The 26,728-nt window shown below is 40.6% G+C and overlaps 1 protein-coding gene across 3 annotated transcripts in view; it reads right to left on the bottom strand.

Annotated features, from left to right (window-relative positions):
* DNAH9 (dynein axonemal heavy chain 9) overlaps positions 1 to 26,728 on the bottom strand; it is a 367,496-nt gene that overhangs the window by 264,494 nt on the left and 76,274 nt on the right. For all 3 annotated transcript variants that reach the window (XM_024564675.4, XM_053910525.2, XM_053910526.1), the window contains exons 18-22: positions 12,783 to 13,005; positions 11,754 to 11,920; positions 3,043 to 3,913; positions 465 to 595; positions 60 to 186 (exon numbers count right to left, since the gene is read on the bottom strand). In XM_024564675.4, coding sequence (XP_024420443.2) covers positions 60 to 186; positions 465 to 595; positions 3,043 to 3,913; positions 11,754 to 11,920; positions 12,783 to 13,005 — 1,519 coding nt within the window. The remainder of the gene's footprint in view (positions 1 to 59; positions 187 to 464; positions 596 to 3,042; positions 3,914 to 11,753; positions 11,921 to 12,782; positions 13,006 to 26,728) is intronic.

Raw genomic sequence — 26,728 nt, forward strand, 5'->3', positions numbered from 1 at the left:
TCTCCTCTGGGAGCTCCTCATGCCTTCCAGATGTTTCTACAAGCCTTCCGTTGGCTTACCTGTAGAGGAGCTGTGCCATTGGAAAGGATATCTAGCAGATCAGAAGAGGAGAGAAAGTAAAACCGAGGGAAGGCAAGCCTTTTGGTATCCAGGTACTCTGCCAGGGCCTTCTCGCACAGATGCAACCTAAGAGCACAAACACAGAACTTCCTAAGTGTTCCAAGACTCCTAGGTACATACACATTACCTGCATGCAAAAACATGCAATATATAGAATACATACAGAAATCAGAACAGGGGTATTTGCAAACAGGCGGACTATTTATTTCCATCAGAATAAACATCGGTAATAACACCCCATGTCACCCAATCTACAGGGAATCCAAAGTGCACACAGACACACCCTCACCCCCTTGGGCAGTGGAACAAAGGAAGGGTCTTGGGGACAGCAAGTAGGGTATCACCTGCTCTGAATATCTTCCAGTTTTTCATAAAGACCTGACTTGTTGGTGGCTTCCACTACATTTGGAGTTTTCTGAGCATCATAAGCTAGCTCCTTAAAGTCAATGTCAATTCCTTCAAATCGTTCAGAATCCTGCAAATAGAAATATGGGAAAAAATTAACTACCACTCCCCTCAATTCCAAGAAGCTCCCTTTACATAGCAAGCCAGAACAAAACCCTGTTTTTAGGTCATCCTAAGGCTCCAAGAAGGAAATATCTTTAGGTTAAAACAGCAGTTCTTAAACTTTTTGGTCTTAAAACCCCCTTAACATAAAAAAAAAATTTGTTGGAGCACAAAGAGCTAAAGCTTTTTGAAAGTAGGTAATATTATACCTGTCAGTGTATCTTCTATATTAGAAGCTATAAAAATTTCAGAGTTGAGAAATTATAAAAATAATTGTTAATTCATTTAAAACTAACAACATTTACTTACTAATTAAGAGAGTGGTATGTATTTATCCAAAATAATTATATTTTTCAAACAAAATAACTTAGAGAAAAAAGTATTGTTTTACTTTTGTTTTCAAATCTTTGTCATGTCATGTCTGACTTAGATGATGGCCAGCTTCTCTTCTCTGCTTCTGTGTTCAGTCTGTTGTGATATCACCTATCATATAGCCTCTGGACAACTCCACTGGGCACTCATGGAAGAATGAGCATGAAAAGGCAAGTAACATTTCAGATTTTTATTGAGATAGGGTTGTCCTTGAGGATCCCCTGAAAAGGTCTCAGGGACCACTCAGGGGTCACTGGCCCACACTTTGAGAGCAGTTGGCATTAAACACACCAGATCCAATGTTTTTTTCTGGGTCCATGCAGAATGTAACCAATGTACATTTCTCCCCAGCATGTAACCAAGGTACATTTCTCCCCAGCAAATGTGATGTCAAAATTAATGAGGTATCAGTTTCCCCCAAACACACACACTTACACTGTGCTGTTCAAATGTCTGAGACAATAATATATGATTGCAGAGCACTTTAGCCCAATACCTGGCACCTGCTAAAAACTGTGGGACTATTATCACATAGTAACAATCATAATGGTGTGCGCTACACATGCCGTTTTAGTTAACTTCCTGAAGTGAGTATTAGTATCGGTCCTACAGGAGGAAACCAGGCCAGAGAGAGGTTAACTTGCACAAGGTCCACAGCTGCAAGTGGGAGAGTTAGGGCTCAAGCCCACCGATGGCCCCAGGCCTCTGCAATCCATACCTCTCTCATAAGAAGGTTTAAAAACAAGAGGACAGGCTAAAGTAAACTATGGTTCCTCAATGAGATATTTTCCTCCAATTAAAGATGAAAAAGTATCAAGGTTACAGAAGTATCAGAAATATCTACCATACATATTTGAATAAAAAGAGCTGATAAAAAATTATCATTATACTAAGAATAATTATATAAAAATATGTATATACATGAACAAAAGTTGGGAAATATTCATAATGAATGTAAGTAGTTACTAGTTAGAATGTAAAGTTATGACTGATTTTGTTGTTTTGTCTCTGTTATTGCTTTGCTAATACAAAGGGAATTAATGTATATTTACACATTTTAACACAAGTCTGTGTGGAAAAGTTAATGATACTAACTCTTTATTATGTTTAATTGAAAGTTCTCAAATGTTTCCCATAAAGTTTCTACAAGTCTCCACCTGGGTCCTCACCTCCTTCTAATTAAAACTGCTCTTCCTCAATCACTAGCATTGGAGATAAATAAAATCTAGCTTGTTTAATTTGGCTTAATTACAACAGCTATAACAATTGTTTTCTGTTGTTTTCTTTCCAAATATGCAACCTTTAATCTGCATTATTACATTACATATGCTTTTGTGAGATGAGTTGGGAAATATAATGTTTTAATGAAATGTGCTTTAACCTTTAAGCAAAGCCTGAACAACATGTTACATTTTGGAATTGAACTGATTTGTAAGCAAAGAACTTGCTGTGCTGAAGAGATACAGAAAAAGCTTGCAAAAAATTGTCTTTTAAATGAATTAGAGTCCACTGAGAGGGAGGCAAGTTAATGGCACAATAATTAGGACAAGAGGCAGTCAACCACAGGGAAGGAAGTAATGAGAATACATATTTTAGAGAAACTCATTGTTCACTATTTAGCTGAAGACAGGTATTTAGCATCCGGCACAGGCCAGAGGTTTACAGAAAGGCTCACTGCTGAGAAGGGACTTGAATTTTCCTGAAAAGAATACTCCCTTGTAGCCTAAACCTTCATCATAATTTATCTGTGGAGCAACCCATGAGAAGCTCATCCCCAAATGCAGTAGTAACCTTTCTTCTCCTTCCTTGTATTTACTTTTTAAAAACAGCTTCTACTTTTTTCCCCACCCATGTATGAACAAAGTGATTGGTGTGCATTTCACATTTTCTCTTTTCCCCTGCCTGACTTTTGGTGGCTTGTAAGGTCCTGTTTGTTGGAGGTGCCTTTAGGTGAAGCCAAGGCAGGTGAGCAGAGCAGCAAGTGGGTGCTCTTCCCTTGACTCAGGTAAGGAAACAGAGAAGCAGGATTTCCTTAGCAGGTACCTGGGGCAGCTGGGCCCGGATATCTTCAGAGCCAATGAATATACTTTCCAGATGAGACCATGTCCGCTGAACATCAAACCACATAGAGATAACAGCGTCCGCTGTAGAAAGCTTCTTCTGCCAGCCTGACACTTCCTTCAGGAAAAAAGCAACGTGCTTGGACATTATCAGGTTCTGCAGCTGGACTTGGTTGTCCTCCAAAACCTCAATGAGGTCCTCATCCAAACGCAGCAGAGGGATGTGGGTCCGCAGGTGGGGCTCATACTGGAATTCCATGCCAGTCCATGTGGCCTGCAGGTCCTTTAAGATCTTCTCCATAGCCATCTCCTTTACAGCTTTGTCCACAATGCCCCGGACCTCATCCTTAAAGCGGTGCAACTGGAGCTGCAGAAGGTGTGCCAGGGTGGTGCCCTCATCCATGACAAAGCTCATGCCCGTGGCCTGCACCAGCTGTCTCCAGTGCCTCTCCTGGATAGCTGGATTCTGTAGCTCAGCCACTGCCCTCAGTGAAGTCAGGGTATTCAGCACAGTGCTTTCCAGGCCTGTGAATGCCTCCCAGGCCCGGACCTCCTTGTCGAGGTTCCGGAGATACCTAGCAAATCTTTTGCATTCCAAGTCCATGGCCTCCACATTGATATTTTTCCATGGGGTTGCCTCCCAGGCATGGATAGTGGAGGTCACCATGCCAATTGTGTCCCACAGCTCCTTCAGCTGGCAGACCTCCCTCCTGCACTGCCTCAGCTTCTTGTAGTCAGGAACGTTGACCTCAAACAAGCTGGCGGTGTCAGCAATAGAGGCCATGGTGGATTCCATTTGCTGGATCTCACTGTGTCTGGCATCCAGCATTCGATGAGGGTCAGTGCTATCAAACCTACAAAACACAGTGTGTTCACTTTTAAGTATAGCAGACAGACACCCGTTTCCTAGAATCACCAAAGTAACACCAGCTGAGATCTTTCAGTGCTTTTAGTATTTCAGCAAAGAGCAGTGACTCCCACCAAAGCCTCAGGGAAAAAGACATTCAGGGTAGGTGGGCATAGAGTGAGCATAACCAGTTGGAAGAAAGGCAGTTCTAGACAAATATCATGCTTGGATCCTTTCTTCACATGTGAGAACATAAAAATTCTCTCATCCTCCACATTCTCTACCTTCCCCACCCAGGTATAGAGGGGAACATCCTTTGTTCAAGCCCCCTTTAGACTCCCTGCTCATTGGCTTCCACACCATGTGACACAAAGAGCATCGTCTTGTTTCTGTAGATGCTATAAAACTAAGCTCCTCCCGGGAGCTGCAAGTGGTAGGTAGTGTTAAAAGTGAGAGAGCTGGTGCTCGGAAGCTCAACTCTGACCCAACCTGGCACTGCTCCCATAGGGCAGTGGCTCTCAGTCTAGCTGTATGTTAGAAACTGTGGGCGATCACCATGCTCAGGTTGCCCCCAGTGCAATTACATCAGAATCTTTGGGGGTGGGTCTCAGGGAAGGGCATTTTCCAAACTCCCCACTGATTCTGATGTACCAGATTGGTGCCCTTGTCTGACAGCCTGCAGCCCTTTCATGCAGCAGCATCTCCAAGTTTGGGAACCACTTGAAGACTGAACACAGAGCCCTTGCCAAGGCCCTGGACAGTCACTCCGCACCTCAGGCAGGCTTTTGCCTTCAGTCCCCCTGCCGAGCTGCCTGTGATCTGCCCCTTCACCCTTCTCTGGCTGCTCCCTCCTGCATCCAGGGGCAGCCTGCAGTCCCACACTTAACTCCCATAAGCACTATGTCTAGCTTTACAGTTTTAGTTCACGTTTCCTCATCCTCTTCTCTCTGATGATTGTGGCACATACCTACCACTCCCAATCCTCAACGGGGTGAACCTTCTGCTACCCCTCCAGACTAGCATCTCCTGTGTAGCCCCCACTCCAACAGAAGAAATTCACATGCAAATGGACCCACATGGGCAAATAGCATCTCTTTAGGGTCAGGAGAGACTGGAACCCATGTGCTCAAGGAGCCTCTTATTTTTCACTCCTGACCTCCTTAAACCATTTCCCTCCATCGCTGATCTCAGGCTTTCTTGTTTCTGTGTGCTTGGAGGGCTAGATATCGAGGATGCTATGACTTAGGGTGGATACTATGTCCCTCTAAAATCAGAACAGGACATCATAGGTTACATCATCAAGGTGACAGATGAGAGGAAATGAGTAACTAGAGGATGGTCATTTCCTCTGATCTAATGTGCATGAGTGCACACATGTGCGAGTGCGTGTGTGGGTGCATGCACACGTATTAACTGGTGGGGTATGGAGAGGAGGCAAAAGGGAAGAGAATGACATATAAACTCTTTTTCTTGAACTGCATCCTCTCTCAGTTGTCTTTGGAAATATTTGACTGGATGGAAAGTAATCCTAATTACAGCTATTTACTTGAACGACTCACCACTTAAGCCTAATTATCAGGCAACAAAACAACAGTTATGCATACCATTAAATTAGTGTCAGATTAGCTTTGTTGCTTGCTATGTTTGATTCCCACTTGTTCAATTTAAATAGTTTTTGCCCTATGTGCTATGATCATGGGTTTACATTTTATAAAAATGAGATTGAATATCATCACACGCTTTAACTATTCTCCATGCCTCTTTTGTCCAAATGGCTAATTTTTGTTTCAGAATAAAACATGAGTCTGGAGTTCCCAGAGCTATAGAAGGCCCTCTTTCTTTGTAGGCAAGGGGCTTTCTTCCCTGTAAGAGCAGGGGGAAAAGATCTAGAAGGAAAGAAATGTAACATCTTTATGGCAAGTGGTCCAGCAGGAAAGGTCACTGCATAAATGCCCTTCTTCTTATTCTTCATTTGCAAAGACTAATTGCTGGCACACGTATGTTCTACTTTTTACCTTGACTAGAGTGAACCTGAAAAGTGAACTTAGCCTCTTGGTGTTAGTACAAAGTCTATCAGACCAAATTTTAACAGCTCATATTTTGTTTAATTTATCGATTGACTGTAACTCAGGAATAATTTATTGGGTAAGATAAGAATGATCTTTCTAACCATTCTTTCTTCTGCACATATGAACAGTCTTTTTAAAAACATTTTTATTGTTATTCAATTACAGCTGTATCAATACTGGTTCCTCAAATATCTGTAAGAGGTGATAATTTGTCAAACCTATTCCAAATGTTATCTATCCTGTAGCATAATTTTTGTTTATAGTTTAAATTTGCAGACAGTCATTTCCTATAGCTGAGCACCCATAAAAGTTCATTTGGCCTAAGGAGTGAAAGGGACCTCTAGACATGAAGGCAGGTAACCTCTTCCCATTTCAAAACTCTAGTGCAAATTGTCAGGATATTCACAGACCTGATTAACATGCCTAATAAACGAAAAGCAGCTCTCCAAACCCTGAGGGAGCAATAGAGTATAAGAACAAGAAAGTAATAGAAGGGAAAAGGGTGTAGTAAGTCTTAGAAATTAAAATAATAATGCAAAAATATTTTAATCCAGAAGAGAAATGCCTGGAAAGTCTGGATGAATATAACTATAATTAAGAGAAATGGAAATATGGTGCTCATGTGTGTGATGTGATCTGAGAAAAATGATTGATGCAGGTCTGACCTACGCATGAGGGCAAGGAGAGAGAGCATAGAATAAGTGACTTAATTCTTGGGAAGCTAGCAGATGGTAAATGTTACTCTCAGTGCCATGCCTGCCTCCACAGTTAATGATGACACACCTCTGCTTGATACCCCACAGGTGCCATAAAACTCAACATGTCTGGTCTTCATTTGTGATCTTTCAGTGCTTCTCATTCAGCGGCCCCCAATCCCAGTAGGAGGTGAAACAATACCTTCCACCTACTTGTCCAGAATGGAAGGTGGGGAATTATACTCGACTCTCCTCCCTATTCATCTCTCATATTCAGTCAATTCTGCTGATTGTCCCTCCCAAATCTCTCTCAAAACCATTCTTCCATGGAGCACATGGCCTTGGGTCCATTTCTTCCTATTCTGTCTTCCATGGCCACAAGCACATGGTATTTAGACTCTTCATGGATCAAATCTGGGCACGTGGACACCCGCCCCCCATTCTCATTGCCCACCTCCTGCATTCCAGCATGCCCACATGCAGGTCTCCAGCTATTTCTGGTATTTTCATTCTTCTGTGCCTCTGTGTATTCTGCTTCCCTTGCCCAGAATATCCTCACTTCCCACACCTCTTTTCTCAAAATGGCTAATTTTCATTTGCTTGTTGGATCAAGCAACATCTTCAGCAGGAGGTGTGGATCACCTCTTTTGTGTAGGTTAAAGCTGGCACCCGATGAACATGTCTAATTACTCATTTTCTAAATTGACCCTGAGGCTGTAAATCTTTGAGGTGAGGGAATATGTAATATCTTAAAATCCTAGCACTTGCATCATTTTTGCTAATTCCACTATAAGGACTGGAGCCTCTTCTGCTCCACAGAAGTCTGAATCAGATGACTGAGTCAGATTCACTGGAAGAACAGGGTCAAGCTGAACTAATGGCCTGTCTTAGGAGGTAGTATGTCCCTGGAAAATTTAATGACTAATATAGCTCTTTCTTCCAGCTATCAAGGAGACAACAGACATTTTGCAGGTGAGACAGAGCCCCTTTTCCTTGTACCTGCTGCATAGTGGGGTGGTTTGGAAAGCCTCACTTTCTCTAGTTATCATGCAGGACAACACCCAATGGGAGAATGTCTCCAAGAATGCTCTCCCAACTGTTCACAGAACTGGGTTGCCAGGGAGCTGAAAACACTAATGGTCTCCACTGAGCAGGAGCTCACAGGAATCAAGTGCTTGGGCTTAGAACTCCCTGGATTACCTTGGTGTTGATGTGAGAAGAAGACTGTATGTCACAGCATCATTCCTGAAGGTCAGAAAGACCTTGCTAAAGGTCAGGAAAGCTGAGGAAGAGAATGCAGCTAGAAGAACAAATGAAGCATTCCTTTACCTCAAAGGGAAGAGTTAGTTTTCAATTTTAAAATTTGTGGAAAGTTCTTGAATCTGAGCACTGCTATGAAGTGAGAGAGTTCAGCTCAGAAGATGCTGATACAGCTTAGAGTTAAGAACTAAAGGAGGAAGGAAAACTTGACTTGGACATGAAGAACCTCAACCTAAGCAACCTGACTTCACCAAGCACCTGTCAGACTGCAAGAGCCTAATGAGACACTCACTTCCCTTTTGCCCCCTCAAAGACAAGATCAGTGCGAGCTCAAACTCTGTCTAATCAAAACCAGAAACTGGCCTGCATTTCAGAAATTCATAAAGGCTTTGAAAGTGAAGGAGCCAGAATTACACTCATTTGCCACACAGAGTGCCAAAAACTTTTAAACACATACTCTCACAAACACCAAGCTAAGAAACAAGACAAAACATGAGCTGACACCCACGAAGATTCCCTCCAGCAGCATCTCCAATTCTGCTCTAGTCCTGATGGTTTTCTTGACGAGAAGAGAAATACATCAAAATTGCAGTAACGTGTGGTTTTCCACACTGCTGTGAGCAGTTCTTTTCAAAGTATTCTTTTGCAAAGATTCATCTGCATGTCAAATTAACAGATGTGAATTTGTAAAACCCAGCAAAGAGTAGCAATGTCCTCATAGCCAGCAGATACAAGTGCTAAGAAAGAAAACACAGTGCCGCTATCAAATGAAGAAACACCACCAGCTGATCGATACGCATCCACCATGTAACTATGAATGAGGGAGGGACGCCAGATTTCCAACAGACACACAAAAACACACCAGTAAATGTGTTGCTGTTTCCTTTCAAGCAGTCTCAGAAGCCTGTTTGGAAAGATATTTCACTAAACATCTTTGGAATTCCTTTCTTGAAATTTTCTTAAGAGACAGCTGATGCAAAAATATTAGTGCCATTATTTTTATGGCTACCGCAGCCAGTGCGATTGTTAACATGAAGCAAGACTACCCGGCTTGATAACCCAGCTCCTGCATCAGCTTCAGCTCTGCATGATCAATGCTGAATTTCAAAAGTTCTGTTGCATGCTGAAGGAGAGTCAAAGGAATGTGCCTCAGACTCTGAAAGAAAAGTCCCTGATAGAGTTTCACAGATGTTTTGAGCAATCGCTGCTTCTTTGGAACAAGGCATGGCTCCTAAGGCAGTTACTCTAAAGGCTACAGACTCATTTGGAGTCACATGCCCTGGCATAATCACCTAAAGAGAAACCAGTTACTCCCCTCTGGGAAGCAGTCTACAATTCGGCTGCACATGGGAATCACTTGGGGAGCTTCACAAAATACTGATGCTCAGGTGTCACCTGCAGAGAGTCTGATTTATTTAGTTGGTTTATAGAAAGGCTGGACGTTGGAAGTTTTTTCTTTTAAATTCTCACCCAAGGACCCTGTCTATTGATGTGAGAGAGGGAGAGGGAGCAAGAGAGAGAAGGAAAGAGGGAGAAGCATTGATGTGAAAAAGAAACATCAGTTGCTTCTTGTTTGTGCTCCCACCAGGGATCCAACCCACAACCCAGTTATATGCTCTGAGAGGGAGTCAAACCTGCAACCTTTTCGGTGTACAGGATGACACTCCAATCAATTGAGCCACCTGGCCAGGGTCGGACACTGGAAGTCTTCAGTGCTCCCCAGGTGATTCTAATGTGCAGCTGAAAAGTCAGCATGCTGCTTAGAGTCCTAGGTTGTGTACATATCTTAAGCATGGTTTACATGTGTATCCCTTCCAGACTCTTAACATACTCATCCTGTTCCCTACAGCCACAAGTATGATGCTTGGGAGGTAGTAGCTGCCTAATAAATGTTTGATGAATAAATAAGGATAGGTAGGTCCTTGCTGCATGCCAGGTGGGGTGATCAACAGTCCCAAAAGGGAGGGGCTTCTCCCAGATGTGTGGCCTTCAGTGCTGGACATAGGAGAGCCCCAGGAAAACCAGGATGATCAGCCCCCCTAGTGTCAGGTGTCAAATACTTGCAAAGATTATCTCTTTAATCCTATCAGCAACCTCCTGAGGTGAATGTTATAGTTAACCCCATTTACCAGATGAGGAAACTGAAGCACAGAGATGTGACATCGTTTCCCTAACAAACACAGTGAGTTGCTGAGCTGAGATTAGACACTAAGCAGCCTGAATCCAAAGTCCATGGACTTAATCATTGTGCTCTATTTCCTTCCAATGAAGTTGTGGGTTTTTTGATTTCAGTTGTTATGTTAACTGGTATCTCTCAATGTTATATTTCTGTGGGTAAGTAACCCTTGCAAATGAAAAAGTTTCTTCTTCCTTACACAGGGCATTTTCAGGTTTGGAGACTTCCAAGTTTGTCTGTCTATTCAAACCTATAGAGGAGAGCCAGAGAGAAACTCAGCTAGGGAAACAGAAAGCAAATCCTGGAGCTGAAATGAGGGGAAGGTACCCACTTCCTCAGCAGACACAGAACCATTTAGACCCAGTGTGTTCTTCCTGGCGGAGCCCCTGGTGCTGAGCAGTGGATGAGGAGCAACCCCAGATAGACAGCTTCTCCAAGGGAGGGAACCCGTGTGTGCGCACATGGGAGTGGGCTTGCCCATCCTGCTGTTGTTCTGTTTATGGAAAGAGCTCTCGTCACACATAGGGAGGAGTCTGGGCCTGGCTAAGTAGAGAAAGCACACCCTGAAGTAAACCTTTCACCTCAAATCTTCTCAGGCTACCAAAATGCCCTCCAAAATTATTTAAAATTCTGTCAGCCATTTATTTAAACCAAAAGGAGTCTGTGAGCACTTAGTAAAAACCTAGTAATTTTAGTTCCAACCACTATAAAAAGCAACATGGAGTTTCCTCAAAAAGAGTCAAAGTAGATCTACCATACGATCCAGCAGCTCCACTTCTGGGAATACAACCAAAGAAACTGAAAATGGGATTCAGTGCGACATACGCACTCCCATGTTTGCCTCAGCATCATTCACAATAGCCAAGACATGGAAACAACCCAAATGCCCAGCAATGAAGGAAAAAATAAACAGATGTGAAACATACACATAACAGAATATTATTCAGCCATGAGTCAGAGGGATGTCCTCCCATTTGCAACAACATGGGTGGGCCTCTCTCACATTGTACTAAGTGAGGTAAGTCAGAGAAAGACAAGAACTGTGTGGTATCACTTATAAGTAGATTCTTAAAAAGTTAAACCTGTAAAAAACAGAGAGTGCAATGGTGGATACAGGCAATGGGAGCGGGGACAAGAGTGATGACATTTGAGAGAAAAACTTGTAATGAGTAGTCAATAAGCCATAGAAGCTGATGCACAGTATAATGAATATAGATAATATTGCACTATGATTATGTAGTGTGATAAATATCACTACCTTGGCAATGATATTGCAATGTATAAATGTGTCAAAGTAACACACTGCACACCTAAACTTACCCAATGTTACATGTCAAGTTCATTTAAAAAAAAACAACCCTCTAGGAATTTTACTACATTAAATCCCTTTCTAGACTTGGAGGAAGAGATGATTCTAGACTTTTTCAAGGCAAAGTATCTGTCCAGCCTTTGGTCATCTCACACAGGCTGTGACAGGACTCTGCCCGTGTCAGCACCGTGTTCTAATCTATGGAACTAAATGGCAGGGAAGACTGTGACTAGTGCTCATACCGTGAAGAACACACCAACACCATGGAAAGAGCGCCAGTGACTCAAAGACTGCCAAGTGCAAAGGAAAAAGGCAGAGGCAGCAACTTGGGTCCTTACCTGAAGGGCGCCTCTTTGTGGAATCTCTCCCAGAACTCCTGCTGTTCCACCTCAAAGGCTGTGCACCTCTGGCGGAGAAGGGTCACTTCATTCGCCTGCAGGGGAGCCACATGCTGCCTCACAGTAATGGCCAACTTTTTTATGTTGTTCCATTTCTCAGGCAGCTCCTGTAAAGGAGACCTCAGTGTGGTCAGACCCACATTGTGCTCCCCTGCCCCCACTGTCCTGAGGCTGGACAGCACCCAGGTGTCTTCGTCTCTGCCGTGGGACAATGTCCTGGGGTCATTGGGCCACTCTCACCCCCACTGCCTTGACTGATCTCCCTGGTGGCCTGCTCTTCTGACCATTTCCTGCTCCCCACTCAATACCATTCTGCTTGACCTAACCTCTAAGCTAGTGGTCCTCACCCTTTTCTGCACTTTCAAGAGGGCTGGGATATTTTTGTGTCCCATATTTCCTCTTACAATATCTTAACGTTTCTCAGACCTGCTTATTATCTCTGAATCAAAAAGTTGGCTCATCCCTAATTCTGAAAAAAACCCAAAACCCCAAATACTTATATACATTAATTCTCTTACATATCTCCAGCATTACACTGTTTCATATTTATTGCGTTTCAAGCATGTGCTCGCCATTACATGCACACAACACATACAGTTCCAGAACGTGGACCTTGGGTCATCACCAAGCCCTGTTTTTCACTTACTTAAACCTACCTCACCCCACTCTGGAATCCCAAAACTTTCCCTCTACTTCATTTGTTAAGAAAACAAACTTTGCTGATGGGCACTTAGGTTGCATTGTAACAATAGCCAGAGGGGAGTGGGGAGGGGATAGTGGAGAGAGGGGTCTATAGGATCTACTATAAAGGACACAAGGACAAAATCAAGGGGGAGGGTAGAGGTGGGGGAGGGAGGTGGGATTGGCTGGGGTGGGATGGAGGGATGGGGAGAAAATGCAGACAATTGTAACTGAATAAAAATGAATAAATAATTTTTTAAAAAAAGAAAAAGAAAACTTTGCACTGACCTCCAGCTGCTTAAACACTGTTTCCGGCAATTCTTGTCTGTAGGTCTTCAGCAATTCAATGGTCTGCTTTAAGGGCTCAAACATCTCGTCAGTGCTGCTCTGCTGTTCTTTAAGGGCCATAAGGTGTTCCATAATCTCAACCAGTCCTTTGAAGTCTCCTTTTTCAACTTTCTTGAGCAAGCCGCTCTCACTGTTTTTTATAAACACTTCAAGGTCTGCCAAACTAAGCAAAACAGAACAGCAGGGGCCATTTTCCTTCCACTCCTCAAAAGGAAGATTTATTTATTTCCCCAATAATTATAGCTTTATTGTGGGAAACATTCCTTGTGCCCAGCATTCTCTACTGACTATATCGTGACAATGGAAATGCAGCCCTCTGCTGAAGCATCAGTCATGAAAGACAAGGCTGCGACCTCCATGCTAGAGGAGACTCGGGAGGGATGACACATTCATGGGACAATTGCTGAAATGTGAATGGTTACTCTTCTATGTCAATTTAACTTCCTGGTTTGGATAGTTGTGCTATGGTTACATAAAATATTATCATTTGGGAAAGCTGAATAAAGGTAAAAGAGCATTCTTCGTATTATTTTTGCAACTTTTTTGCAACTCTGAAATTATTTCAAAGTGAAAAGTTAAAAATATGGAAAATAAAAAAATACTGTGGCCTCTAAAATCATACACATTTGGGTTTGATTTTGACACAAGATGTGCAACTGAGGGTCAAGTCATTTAGCATCTCTGAGCCTTGGTTTCCTTGTCTACAAGATTGGAAAGACCATTTCTATCTCACCAGTTATGTGAAAATTAAATGAAATTTCTTCTTTAATTCAAAAGTGTTTAGTGAGAATTTATTATGAGCCCTAGCATGCTTCCAGGCTCTGAGGGTAGAACAATAAATAAGATAAATGAGGGCTTTGCCCTGATGAAGCTTATATTCTAGTGTGAAAAGTGAAGAGGAAACCTAGATAAAAAAAAATTGTATACTTTCACATACTGATGAGTGCTATGAGGTAAGGAGATAAAGACTAAGAATAGGACTGTTTTCCATGCCAGGGTCAGGAAGGCTTTTTCCCTAAGTAAGGGGATATTTAAACAAAAAGGTCAGTGATATGATGGAGTAAGCCACAGAAGGGATGGAAGAGCTTTCCAGATAGAAGGAGTGGCATGAGGAAGGACGCCAGTCTAAGCATGAGAATTCTGAGGAGGAGAGTGATGTGACTTGTTTATATTTTCTAAGAGTAGCTGGAGGAGAACAGGTTTTATAGGTGGAGGTGATAATGGTGATGGTGATGGTGGCCTTGGTGAGGGGGAGACAAGAACAGGGGGCATTCACAGGGACTGTAATCAGTGTCCAGATGACAGGAGATGCTGGCTTTGACCTGGGGTGGATGTCAGGAGTGGTAAGAGTCAAGATAATTTTGCATAGAGAGCCAAGAGGACCCACTGATGTATTGGGGGACAGGTATGAGGGGATGAGAAAAATCAATAAACTCCTGCCGATGCCATTTAAAAATGTAGGGAAGAATTGGAGAAGACTAGTTTTTTGGAGGGAGAGGGGTAAGTTTTATACATGGCAGGCTTGAGATGCCTCACAGACACTGGACACCTCAGGGAGATACATATTAGGCAGTTGAATGTAATTCTAGAGTTCCTAAAAGGTAAGGTGAAAATATAAATTTGGTATCAGCACACAGATGGATTTAAAATGTTGGGTATTACCTAGGATAGAATTTAGATACAGAAGAAAGTTCAGGTCTGGGGTTTTGGGGAATTTTAATATCTTGAGGTCTAGAAGAGGGGATGAGTTCAACCAGGAAGGCATAGCCAGTGAGCTAGAAGGAAAACCAGAATGGTAAGGTATGTTGACAGCCAGGGAAAGAACTTGTTCGGGAAGGAGGGAGTGATCAGTCACACCAAATCCTGCAGAGAGGTACAAGTAGGATGATGCCTGATAGTTACCACAGGATTCAGCCACATGAAAGGTATTAGTGGTCCTGACTAGAGTGGTTTCAGTGGAATGGCCTAGTAAAATGCCTGACTGCAGAGTAAGGTGGAGAATCATCAGCTTCTGCTTCTAGCTGTCTGGTATACATGATGGTATAAAAAAAGCCTTCTGCTAAAGCAACAAAAATGCTTTAAAATATTTCAAAATCATTTAATAATGCATCACTAAGGTGGCATGAAAGTAAGGAATCCCAAGAGACTGAAGATGTGTTGAAAGCAAGAACTAAGCAACACTCAAAGCTGGCTTTCATGTAATAGTATCTACAGAACTTTGGAGATCTTGAACTTCTATTTTGATTGCTTTATGGTAAGTGATGAATAGGTACGTTTAAGCCTCGTACCTACACAAGGTGAGGAGGCTAACAGGAAGCTGCACATGAAGTTGCAACACCATAAGGTGAACAAGAAATAAATGTGCTAGCACAGAAAAGGACAGTCTGGAAACTTGCCTGCCTTCATCTGGGCACTAGGTGGACTACTGGGCAAGTTAAAGTACAATTGGTCTGGGGTTAGGAGAGTCCCTCGATGACTGGAAGAAACAAATACACATCCTTTCTGGAGAAATGCAAGTAGAATCCAATCCTCAGAGGAGTTCCACAGATAAGATTCCGAAGGACATTTTTTTTTTAAATCAATAGTCACAAAATATACAAAGAAGGGAGTCACCCTGAATAGGAGCCAGCAGAAAAAGCAAAATTAAGTCCATTAAGATTTCAGATATGGGAATTCAGATGCAGAACATAAAATAATGATATTCAATATATTTAAAGGACAAAGAAAGAATTCTTGCTTAAGCTCCTTGCTTCATTGCTCCTGACCCATATAGCAGGGGAAAGAGCCTTCTCTGCAGTTTCTTGGACATCAGTTCAGGACAGACTAAAACAAGTAACTTCACCCTTTAAGGATGAAGTATCAGTCCAGACAGAAATGTTTTCTTTAGGAATCACCCTCCTGAAGCCTAGGCAACCTCTTACAGTCTCAGTAGGTGACAGCACCTGCCCTGACCCAGCTTTAAGTTCAAGTATAAATTCAGCATTGTTTCAGAGTCAGGAATGGAGGCAATTTCAGAGGTTCTTCAAATGTGACCCCAATCTGTGATAGTGTAAGGACTTTTATATTGAATCTGAACTCTAAAAAATGAAAAAAAATTATTGAAGTAAATAACATAAAAATGATGGCCAGTGGCAGCATTATTTTGTAATGAGAAGCATGGGAAAAAGCTTTAAATATGTGTTTTAGCACAGCGAGAACAATTGTATTATGCTATGATAATGGGCAATGCCAGGATAAAGAAGCTAACAATTTTCGGTGGGCCTTTATGTTAACATTAATCTATGGCATGAAGAAACAAGACACTTTTAAGATGACAAATCAAACATTGTCTTTAGAATATCCTCTAACAATTGTATTATAAAACTCACAAAATGGTTAAATAAAAGAGAAGTCTTAAAACTTGAGCAAAGAAAAAGAAGGTACAAAGATGAGCAAGCAAAATTATAAAATAGCCAAATAGAAGATCCCAAAATGGAGAGTATTATTAAAGTTTAAAGCTTGTTGAACAGATTAAACAGGAGATTTAGAGAGAGCTGAAAGAGGATCAACCACTGTATGATAAAAGAGTAGAAGTTATCCAAACTGCAGTGCAGTGAGTCAAAACACTGAAAAATATGTGTATTGTTAAAAGACATAGAGGGCAGTGAACAAGATCTCACGTAGGTATAAGAGCTTCAGGAGACAGAGAATGGGCAAGAAGCCATCTTGGGGGTGATTCTGGCTGAGAATTTTCTTTAATTGTTGAAAGACACCAAATGTAAAGCCCAACAAAATTCAGGTGGAATTAATATAAAGAAACTCTCAAACTTTGTATAATCTAATGGGTAAAAAAATAGGTTATTATTTTTCCCTTAATTTGCATTCACTACTATTTCTTAAAGTTTAGTTTTTGGTTTTTTAAGGTAGAGTTTATAACATACACGTTTTAATAGAAGAAATATATTTGTATACAAAGTTTAAAAGGCAATAACATTCACAGCCTTTGAGAATAAGTCACAGTCAGACTTCACCATTCGAGGACAAATTGCTACGCAGTGGAGGAAATCACCTGGAAATGTGTATTAGAATGCAAGATATGCACTCTTCTGAACTAGCAGTACTACTTTTTGTGTGAAGGTGTTTGCTGCAGCATTATATGTCACAGAAATAATTGAAATGTTTATAATTATGGTTAAACAATGAAAAATATTATTTGACTGTAAAAATATATAAATTAGATGTTGATGTTAATACTGGAGGGACGACCTTGAATTAAAAATAAAAAGTTACAGTGTAAAAAATTTGTGTATATATATATATATATATATATAAACTCTCACATAGGCACTTCAATGTGAAACTGAAGATTACTGAAAGGGACAAACAAAAAAATCTTAAAATTAGGTGCAGAGCAAAGACAGATTTCTATACAGAACAACAACAACAACAACAAAGCCACCACCAAAAACAAAGAAACAGACAAAAAGCACTAAAAGATGGCTGGCTACTCAGTAGCAGTAATGGAAGGCCGGACGCAAGGGAATGATATTTTCAATAGACACTTGATAAATACCTGCCATCCCAGAATTCTGTCTTCCTCAAAACCATTTTTTCAAGAACACGGGCAAAACACATGCATTTTCAGGCAAAGAAAGAATGAGAGAGCTCCACAGATAGAACCTCATTAAAGGAACTTGTAATGATGTACCTCAGGTAGCAGGTCTGTAATGTAGAAAGATGTAAGGAGTAAAGATATAAGTAAATATGTGGGTAAATTTAAACAAACATTAAATATGGAAAAATAAATGGTAATTTGTGGACTTTAAATAAGTAATAGTGGGAATGATAGAATATAATTTCATGGATGAACAGTTGAGATCAAACTGTTCTAAAGTCTTTGTATTGGTTGTGAGGAGAGTAACAAAAATGATACATTTATTCCTTGTAAGGATGCTGATTAAAATAAATATGGTACCCATTAGAACTGTAGACCTACCTAGGACAACACCCAAATTAGCAGAAGTGAAAAAATGGAATAAGAAAAAGGAAAATAAAACATTAATAAAACACATTCAGCCCAAAAGCAGAAAAGAAAGAATAAGGAAAAGAAGAAATAGAAAGTACATTACAAAATGGTAGAAATTAATCCAAATGTAACAGAATACATGTTAATAAACAAAACACTCCATTTATAAGATAAATAGTAAGGTAGATAAAACACACAATTCTGTGCCAAGTATATAAATCTCTCCTAATATAAAGGTACAGAGACACTCAGAGCCAAAGGATAAAATGAGTGATGCCAGGAAAATATCACAGAAAGGAAATTGGTTTAGTTATATTAGTGTAAGAGAGAATGGGCTACCACAAGAAATATAGCTGGTAATAGAGAAGATCTTTAATATATTGATAAAAGTTTCAATTTTCCTGGAAGATATAGAAAATCAAAGTCTGAGGATACAGGGAAGATGGCGGCGAGATAGGTGGGAGTGGAGTCCACTTCCCCTCAGCACCAGTGAAACACCCAGCTGATCTGAGGAACAGAGCGAACAGCCAACGGTACTCCAGCATATATGAAGATCGGAGACCAAAGATAGAGGACATTGAAAGATCTGATGGTAAGAAGAGTGCTTAAGGACAATAAGGTCCCTGGGACCTGCTCAGGGACCAGAGCAGCTGCAGCCCCAACCCGGGTGCAGGGTCTGCTGCAGGATTCTCGGGAGACAGCCAGGCTGGGCTGTGTGAGCAGCCAGGTGCTTGTTTGGACCAGGGGGCTTGAATAGGTAGAATTTCTCAAAAAGAAAAAGAAAACAGAGGCACTCAGCAGCTAGTCAGAGAACTCTCTGCAGCACCCTCGGCCTCTGGCGCCCCTCCCCCCTCAGCCCCTGGATGGTGAACACTGGATAAGCAGCCACAGCTCTCACCTGAAGACCGGTTGTGTGCACCCAGATTAACGGACTGGGGGCCCACAACTGAAACCCCAGTTGGCCGCCCACACCTGAAACCTCGGGTGGGTGCTCACCAGGACCAGAGGCTAGCTGCCCCATGCACAGGCCTGAAGCAGTGGATGAGCCTGCAGCGCGCGACCCAGGCACAAAGCCGCAGATCCGCTGATCAACGGCCTGTCTGCCTGCAGGTGAGCACACCTAAAAGCACCAGTTCTGAACAACTCCTACCTAGCCCCTGTACACAGAGCCCTGCAGGGCCTACTGGCTCTCTAGGACGAAGGCAGAACACCCAGCAGAGGGGAGCTGCAGGGCTAGGGGAGACTGCATTACCCGGAAACAGTCAACCCAATAGGGGGCTGAACCACCACATAGCACCGAGAGCCCCTAGCATCTAAGACAACAAAGAGCAAGAAGGGGGAGTGTGAGTTGCCCCTAATTGGTGCAACTCAAGGACAGGATACTGGTGAACTAAAGGCCTAGTGGGGAGCAGAAGGACCCTGAGGAACTGGAATGAAGGCTAAACAACAGCGAAGAGTGTGGCTCAGGAAGGGAGAAAAGTGAAACTAATCCTTCCAACCACCCCCTCCCGTTCCACAGACAGGAAGACCAGCAGCACTAACCTGACCTGTTTAAAGCCAGCAAAAGACTTTTTTTTTTTTCTTTCCTACTTTTCCCTGAAATTCCTTCTTCCTTTCTGTCCTTCTTTCTTTCTTTATTCCTTCTTCCTTCCTTCCTTCCCTTTTCTATTCCCTTTTTCCCTCTTTCCCTTCTTTTTTTTTTCTCCTCCCCTTTCTCTTTTTCCCACAGATGAGACAATAAAACCAGGAGTGCTGAAAAGACCAGAGTTAGACCGTGTTACACCCATAAACATCAGCTCAAGACCAGTGAACACAGGAGATTAAGGGACGGCACCAATGAATCCCATTGGCATTCAACCATAGAAGTTCACACCATAAGCCCAGGGAGTCAGAATAGATCAATTTAAGAAGCAGAGGCCAACAAGAAGAATCTCACAAACAATGGGAAGACAAAGAAACAATCCCCAAATGAAAGGAAAGGAGGAAGCCTCAGAAAGAATGCTAACTGAAAAAGAGGCAAGTCAACTATCAGATATTGAGTTCAAAACAAAGGTTATCAGGAAGCTCACTCAGCTCACAGAGAACTACCGGAAACTACAGGGAAACTATAATGAACTCACTGTAAACTATATTAACATGAAAAAGGAAATAGAAACTATCAACAAGGGCCAAGAGGAAATGAAGAATACAATTTCTGAACTAAAGAACACAATAGAAGGAATCAAAAGCACTCTTGATGAAGCAGAGGACCAGATCAGCGAACTGGAGGACAAGGTAGAAAAAAACACCCAGAATGAGCAAGAAAAAGAAAAGAGGCTCAGAAAGAATGAAGAGGGGTTAAGGGAAATGCAGGACAACATGAAACGTAACAATATCCGTATAATACGAACACCAGAAGGAGAAGAGGAAGAGCAAGGGATAGAAAACCTGTTTGAAAAAGTAATGATGGAAAACTTCCCTAATCTGATGAAAGAAAAAGTCACCCAAATCCAGGAAACACAGAGAGTCCTAAGCAAGAGGAACCCAAAGAAGCCCACTGCAAGACACATCATAATTAAAATGGCAAAATTCCAAGACAAAGAGAGGATCTTAAAGGCAGCAAGGGAGAAACAGGAAGTAACATACAAGGGAGCCCCAATAAGCTTAGCAACTGACTTCTCAATGGAAACACTCCAAGCCAGAAGAGAATGGCAAAAAATATTCCAAGTAATGAGAACCAGAGGCCTGCAACCAAGACCACTTTACCCAGCAAGGCTCTCAATCAAGATAGAAGGCCAAATAAAGAGTTTCCCAGACAATAGAAGTCTAAAAGAATACGCTTCCAGCAAACCAGCTCTGCAAGACATGCTAAAGGGACTGCTTTAAGGAAAGGAAGGAAAAGAGAAAGAGAGAGGAACACAGGCAGGAAAAAATGGCAATGAATAACTACCTATCGATAATAACCTTAAACATAAATGGATTAAAAACTCCAATCAAAAGACATAGAATAGCTGAATGGATAAGAAAACATGACCCACACATATGCTGCCTACAAGAGACCCATCTCAGGACAAAAGACTTACACAGTCTGAAAGTGAAGGGCTGGAAACAAATATTCCAAGTAAACAGACAGGAAAAAAAAGCCAGGGTAGCAATATTCATATCAGACAAAATAGACTTCCAAAGAAGGGCCATAAAGAGAGACCCAGAAGGTCACTTCATAATACTCAAAGGAAGAATCCACCAAGAAGACATAAACATTGTCAATATATATGCACCCAACATAGGAGCACCCAAATACATAAAGAAAATCTTGGAGGAGTTCAAGAAATATATTGACAGCAACACAATTATAGTAGGGGACTTTAACACCCCACTGTCAAAAATAGACAGGTCTTCCAAACAAAATATCAAGAACGATATTGTGTGATTTAACAATACCCTAGATGAAATGGACTTAACCGATATATATAGAGCTTTTCATCCCAAAGAAGCAAAATACACATTCTTTTCAAGTGTCCATGGAACTTTTTCAAAGATAGACCACATGATAGGACACAAAGCAAGCCTCAACAAATTCAAGAAAATTGAAATCATATCAAGCATTTTCTCTAACCACAAGGGACTGAAACTAGAAACCAACCCCAAAGGAAAAAACCCAAAACACTCAAAATCATGGAGACTGAATAGCGTGCTATTAAACAATGAATGGGTCAAGAACAAGATTAGGGAAGAAATCAAAAACTTCCTTGAAACAAATGAAAATGAACTCACAACAACCTAAAACCTATGGGACACAGAGAAGGCAGTCCTGAGAGGGAAGTTCATAGCAATACAGGCCTACCTTAAAAAGATAGAAACATTTCAAAAAAACAACCTAACCCTACGCCTACAAGAACTCGAGGAACAACAACAAAGATAGCCCAGAGCAAGCAGAAGGAAGGAAATAACCAAGAGCAGAGCAGAGTTAAATGACATAGAGACTAAAAGCACAATTCTAAGGATCAATGAATCCAGGAGCTGGTTCTTTGAAAATATAAACAAAATCAACAAGCCTTTAAGTAGGCTCATCAAGAAAAAAAGAGAGAGGATCCAAATAAACACAATTAGAAATGAAAGAGGAGAGATTGAAACTGATACCACAGAAATACAAAGGATTGTAAGAAATTACTACGAAGAACTGTATGCCAAGAAATTTGAAAACCTAGGAGAAATGGAGACATTTCTAGAAAAATATAATCTTCCAAAACTGAATGAAGAAGAAGCAGAAAACCTGAACAGACCAATAACAGCAGACGAAATTGAAGCAGTCATCAAAAAACTCCCAACACACTAAAGCTGTGGACCAGATGGTTTCACAGGAGAATTCTACAAAGCACTAAGGAAGAGCTAACCCCTATCCTTCACAGACTATTCAAAAAAATCCAAAATGATGGAAGACTCCCAAACTCTTTTTATGAAGCCAGCATCATCCTTATCCCAAAACCAGATAAAGACACAATGAAGAAAGAAAACTTCAGGCCAATATCGCTGATGAACATAGATGCTAAAATTCTCAAAAAAATATTGGCAAACCACACCCACCAATACATTAAAAAGATCATACACCATGACCAAGTGGGATTCATCCCAGGGATGCAGGATGGTACAATATTCACAAATCAATAAACATAATACATCACATCAACAACAGCAAAGACAAAAATCACATGATCTTATCAATAGATGGGGAAAAAGCATTTGATAAGATACAGCACCCATTTCTGATAAAAAACACTCAGCAAAGTGGGAATAGAGGGAGCATTCCTCAACATAATAAAGGCCATATATGAGAGACCTACAGCCAACATCATACTCAATGGACAAACACTTAGAGCTTTCCCACTAAGATCAGGAACAAGACAAGGATGCCCTCTCTCACCACTCCTATTCAACATAGTATTGGAAGTCCTAGCCACAGCAATCAAACAAGAAAAAGCAATAAAAGGCATCCAAATTGGAAAGGAGGAAATGAAACTGTCACTGTTTGCAGATGACATGATAGTGTACATGGAAAACCCTATAGACTCCACCAAAAAACTACTCGACCTAATAAATGAATTTGGCAAAACAGCTGGATACAAAGTCAATACTCAGAAATCAAAGGCATTCCTGTATACCAACAATGAAACTACAGAAACAGAAATCAGGAAAAAAAATCCCATTTGATATAGCAACAAGAAAAATAAAGTACCTAGGAATAAACCTAACCAAGGAGGTAAAAGACCTGTACTCAGAAAACTACACAACACTGAAGAAAGAAATTAAGGAAGACACAAACAAATGGAAGCATGTACCATGCTCATGGATTGGAAGAATTAACATCATCAAAATGGCCATACTACCCAAAGCAATTTATAGATTCAATTCAATCCCTACTAGAGTACCCATGACATATTTCACAGATATAGAACAAACATTTCAGAAATTCATATGGAACCATAAACAACCCCGAATAGCTGCAGCAATTTTGAGAAAGAAGAACAAAGCAGGAGGGATCACAATACCTGATATCAAACTGTATTACCAGGCCCCTGTAATCAAAACAGCCTGGTACTGGCATAAAAACAGGCACATAGACCAGTGGAACAGAACAGAGAGCCCAGAAATAAACCCCAGTCTCTACAGTCAATTAATATTTGACAAAGCGGGCAGGAGCATAAAATGGAGCAAAAACAGCCTCTTCAACAAATGATGTTGGAAGATCTGGACAGCTACGTGCAAAAAAAATGAAACTCGATCACAAACTTACGCCATACAGAAAAATAAGCTCAAGATGGATAAAAGACTTAAATAAAGGTCATAACATCATAAAAGTCCTAGAGGAAAATATTATCAGGAAAATCTCAGACATTCCATGCAGCAACATCCTCACAGACACATCCCCTAAAGCATGGGACATAAAGGAAAGAATAAACAAATGGGACCTCATCAAAATAAAAAGCTTCTGCAGGGCTAAAGAAAACAGCACTAAATTACAAAAAGAACCAACAGTATGGGAAACATATTTGCCAATGATACCTCAGACAAGGGCCTGATCTCCAAAATGTACAAAGAACTCACAAGACTCCAGTCCAGGAAGACAAACAACCCAATTAAAAAATGGGCAAAGGACTTGAACAGACATTTCTCCATGAAGACATACAGAGGGCACAGACACTTATGAAAAGATGCTCAGCATCACTAGCCATCAGAGAGATGCAAATTAAAACCACAATGAGGTACCATCTCACACCACTCAGAGTGGCCAATATAAACAAATTCACAAATAAATGTTAAGAGGATGCGGAGAAAAGGGAACCCTAATGCACTGTTGGTGGGAATGCGGACTGGTGAGGCCACTGTGGAAAACAGTATGGAATTTCCTCAGAAAACTAAAAATGGAACTGCCCTTTGACCCAGCAATTCTGCTGCTGGGATTATGCCCTACGAGCCCTGAAACACCAATCCAAAAGAACCTGTGCACCCAATGTTCATAGCAGCACAATTTACAATAGCCAAGTACTGGAAGCAACCTAAGTGTCCATCAGCAAACGAGAGGATCCAAAAACTATGGTATATTTACACAATGGAATTCTACGCAGCAGAGAGAAAGAAGGAGCTTATACCCTTTGCAACAGCATGGATCGAACTGGAGAGCATTATGCTAAGTGAAATAAGCCAGGTGGTGAGGGACAAATACCATATGATCTCACCTTTAACTGGAACATAATAAATAGAAGAAAAAAGCAAACAAAATATAACCAGAGACATTGAAGTTAAGAACAATCTAACAATAGTCAGGGGGGAGTGGGGAGGGGACAGTGAGGAGAGGGGATTACAGGAACTACTATAAAGGACACATGGACCAAATCAAGGGGGAGGGTGGAGGTGGGGGAGGGAGGGGGTTTTGGCTGGTGTGGGGTGGAGTGATGGGGAGAAAAGGCACACAACTGTAATTGAATAACATTAAAAAAATAAAATTAAAAAAAGAAAATCAAAGTCTGTATGCTCATATAACATAATGTTAAAATACATGAAAAAAGTGACAGAATTGCAAGGAGAAATTCCTAATCTACCACATCAAAGTGGAAGATTTTTAACCCAACTGTCTCTGTAATTGATAAATTAAGCAGACAAAAAAGTCAGTGAGTGAGGATACAGTGGATTTCCGTAAAAGAATTAACAAGTTTGATCAAATAAGCATGTACAGAAGAACTTCACACCCAACAGTTATAGAATACACATTCTTTTCAAATAGGTATGCAGAACACTTTTAAAAACTGACTATGCTGTAGTATATGAAGCAAGCTCCAAGAAATTTCAGAAGCTTATTATCACATATATCATAGTCATTGACTATGTGCAATTATTAGAAATTAGTGACAGAAATGTAACTAGAAGAACTCCATGTTTAGAAAATTAAAAATATATAAATACATTGTAATGGATATTAAAAGTTTTAGAAGGACACTTGACTTTGGGGTGGTGAACACACAACACTACTATAAAGGACACAAGGACAAAATCAAGGGCGAGGGTAGAGGTGGAGGAGGGAGGTGGGACTGGCTGCGGTGTGGTGGAGGGAAGGGGAGAAAATTCAGACAATTGTAACTGAGTAAAAATAAATTAATTTAAAAAATTAAAAAAATAAAAGAAACAATATACAGCTGATGTATTATAGAATTGTATACCTGAAACCTGCATAATTTTATTAGCCAATGTCACCCCAATAAATTCAATAAAAAGAAAAATAAATAAATTATAATAAAATGTTGCATAGTAAGACTTGTAACATACCAGTAAAATTGCACTGAGAATGGAATTTATAGCTTTAACTGTTACATTAAAAAAATAAAAACAAAGAGAGTTCAACAGGAATAAACAAAGAATCTATCTTAAGTCAGCCGAAGGAATAGAAAATAAACCCCCCAAATGGAAGGAAATAGTGAATATAGAAGAATAAATTATTGCAATACAAATCAAATTACAATGAAGTGAATCAATGGGTTCATAATTTAGTTCTTTGTAATCTGCAGCAAGTTAATCAAGGAAAGAAGCCAGAAAGCACAAATGAAATTGAGTAGAAAAGAGAAGAGGGACGTAACTACAAATTCTATATCAATTAAGTAGGTAACAATATATACATTTTATGATAATAAATTGAAGATTTACATGAAGTATATACATTTCTAGACAAATATGGCTCACTACGTTCCTTGGTATCCCTTACCATCCCTACACCCATTAGAGATATTATGGGTAAAACTCTTGCCAGAAAGCAAATACCAAGCCAAGATGGCTCAGGAGGAAATTTAAATCAAACTTTCAAAGATCAGAGAACCTCAACCTTATACCAACTCTTCCAGAGAATAAACAAGGTCTCCTTCCTCATTCATTTTATGAAGCTAGCAAAACCATAGGGCAAGATCAAAGCCAGTATAAAAAGCAAAGTTGAAGGCCAATCTCAATTGCAAACAAAGGTGCATCAATGATAAAATATTTGCAAACAACATCAATGAGTGAATATATTGGAAAAAGGTAATACTTTGGGTTGGGCTTATCTCAGTAATGCTAAACTGGTTTAAGATTAGAAAGCAAATAATATGTTTACCACTTTAACATTTTAAGGGAAAAATATAATTATCTTACTGAAATTAGAAAAAGTATTTGATAAAATGTTATATCTATTTATGTAAATCCTCTTAGCCAATTAATAACAGAAAGGAACTTCTTTAATCAGATAAGGAAATCCACAAAAACTGACAGCAAATGTTATGCTCAGTGGTGAAATGTTGAAAGTATCCCTTCTAAGATCAGGGATAAGGCAAGGGTTCTCGTGGTCACCACTTTATGCAACATTGGCTGAAAGTCCTATCCAGTG

The sequence above is a fragment of the Desmodus rotundus genome, chromosome 9 (assembly GCF_022682495.2).
Source record: "Desmodus rotundus isolate HL8 chromosome 9, HLdesRot8A.1, whole genome shotgun sequence".
Classification (NCBI taxonomy): Eukaryota; Metazoa; Chordata; class Mammalia; order Chiroptera; family Phyllostomidae; genus Desmodus; species Desmodus rotundus.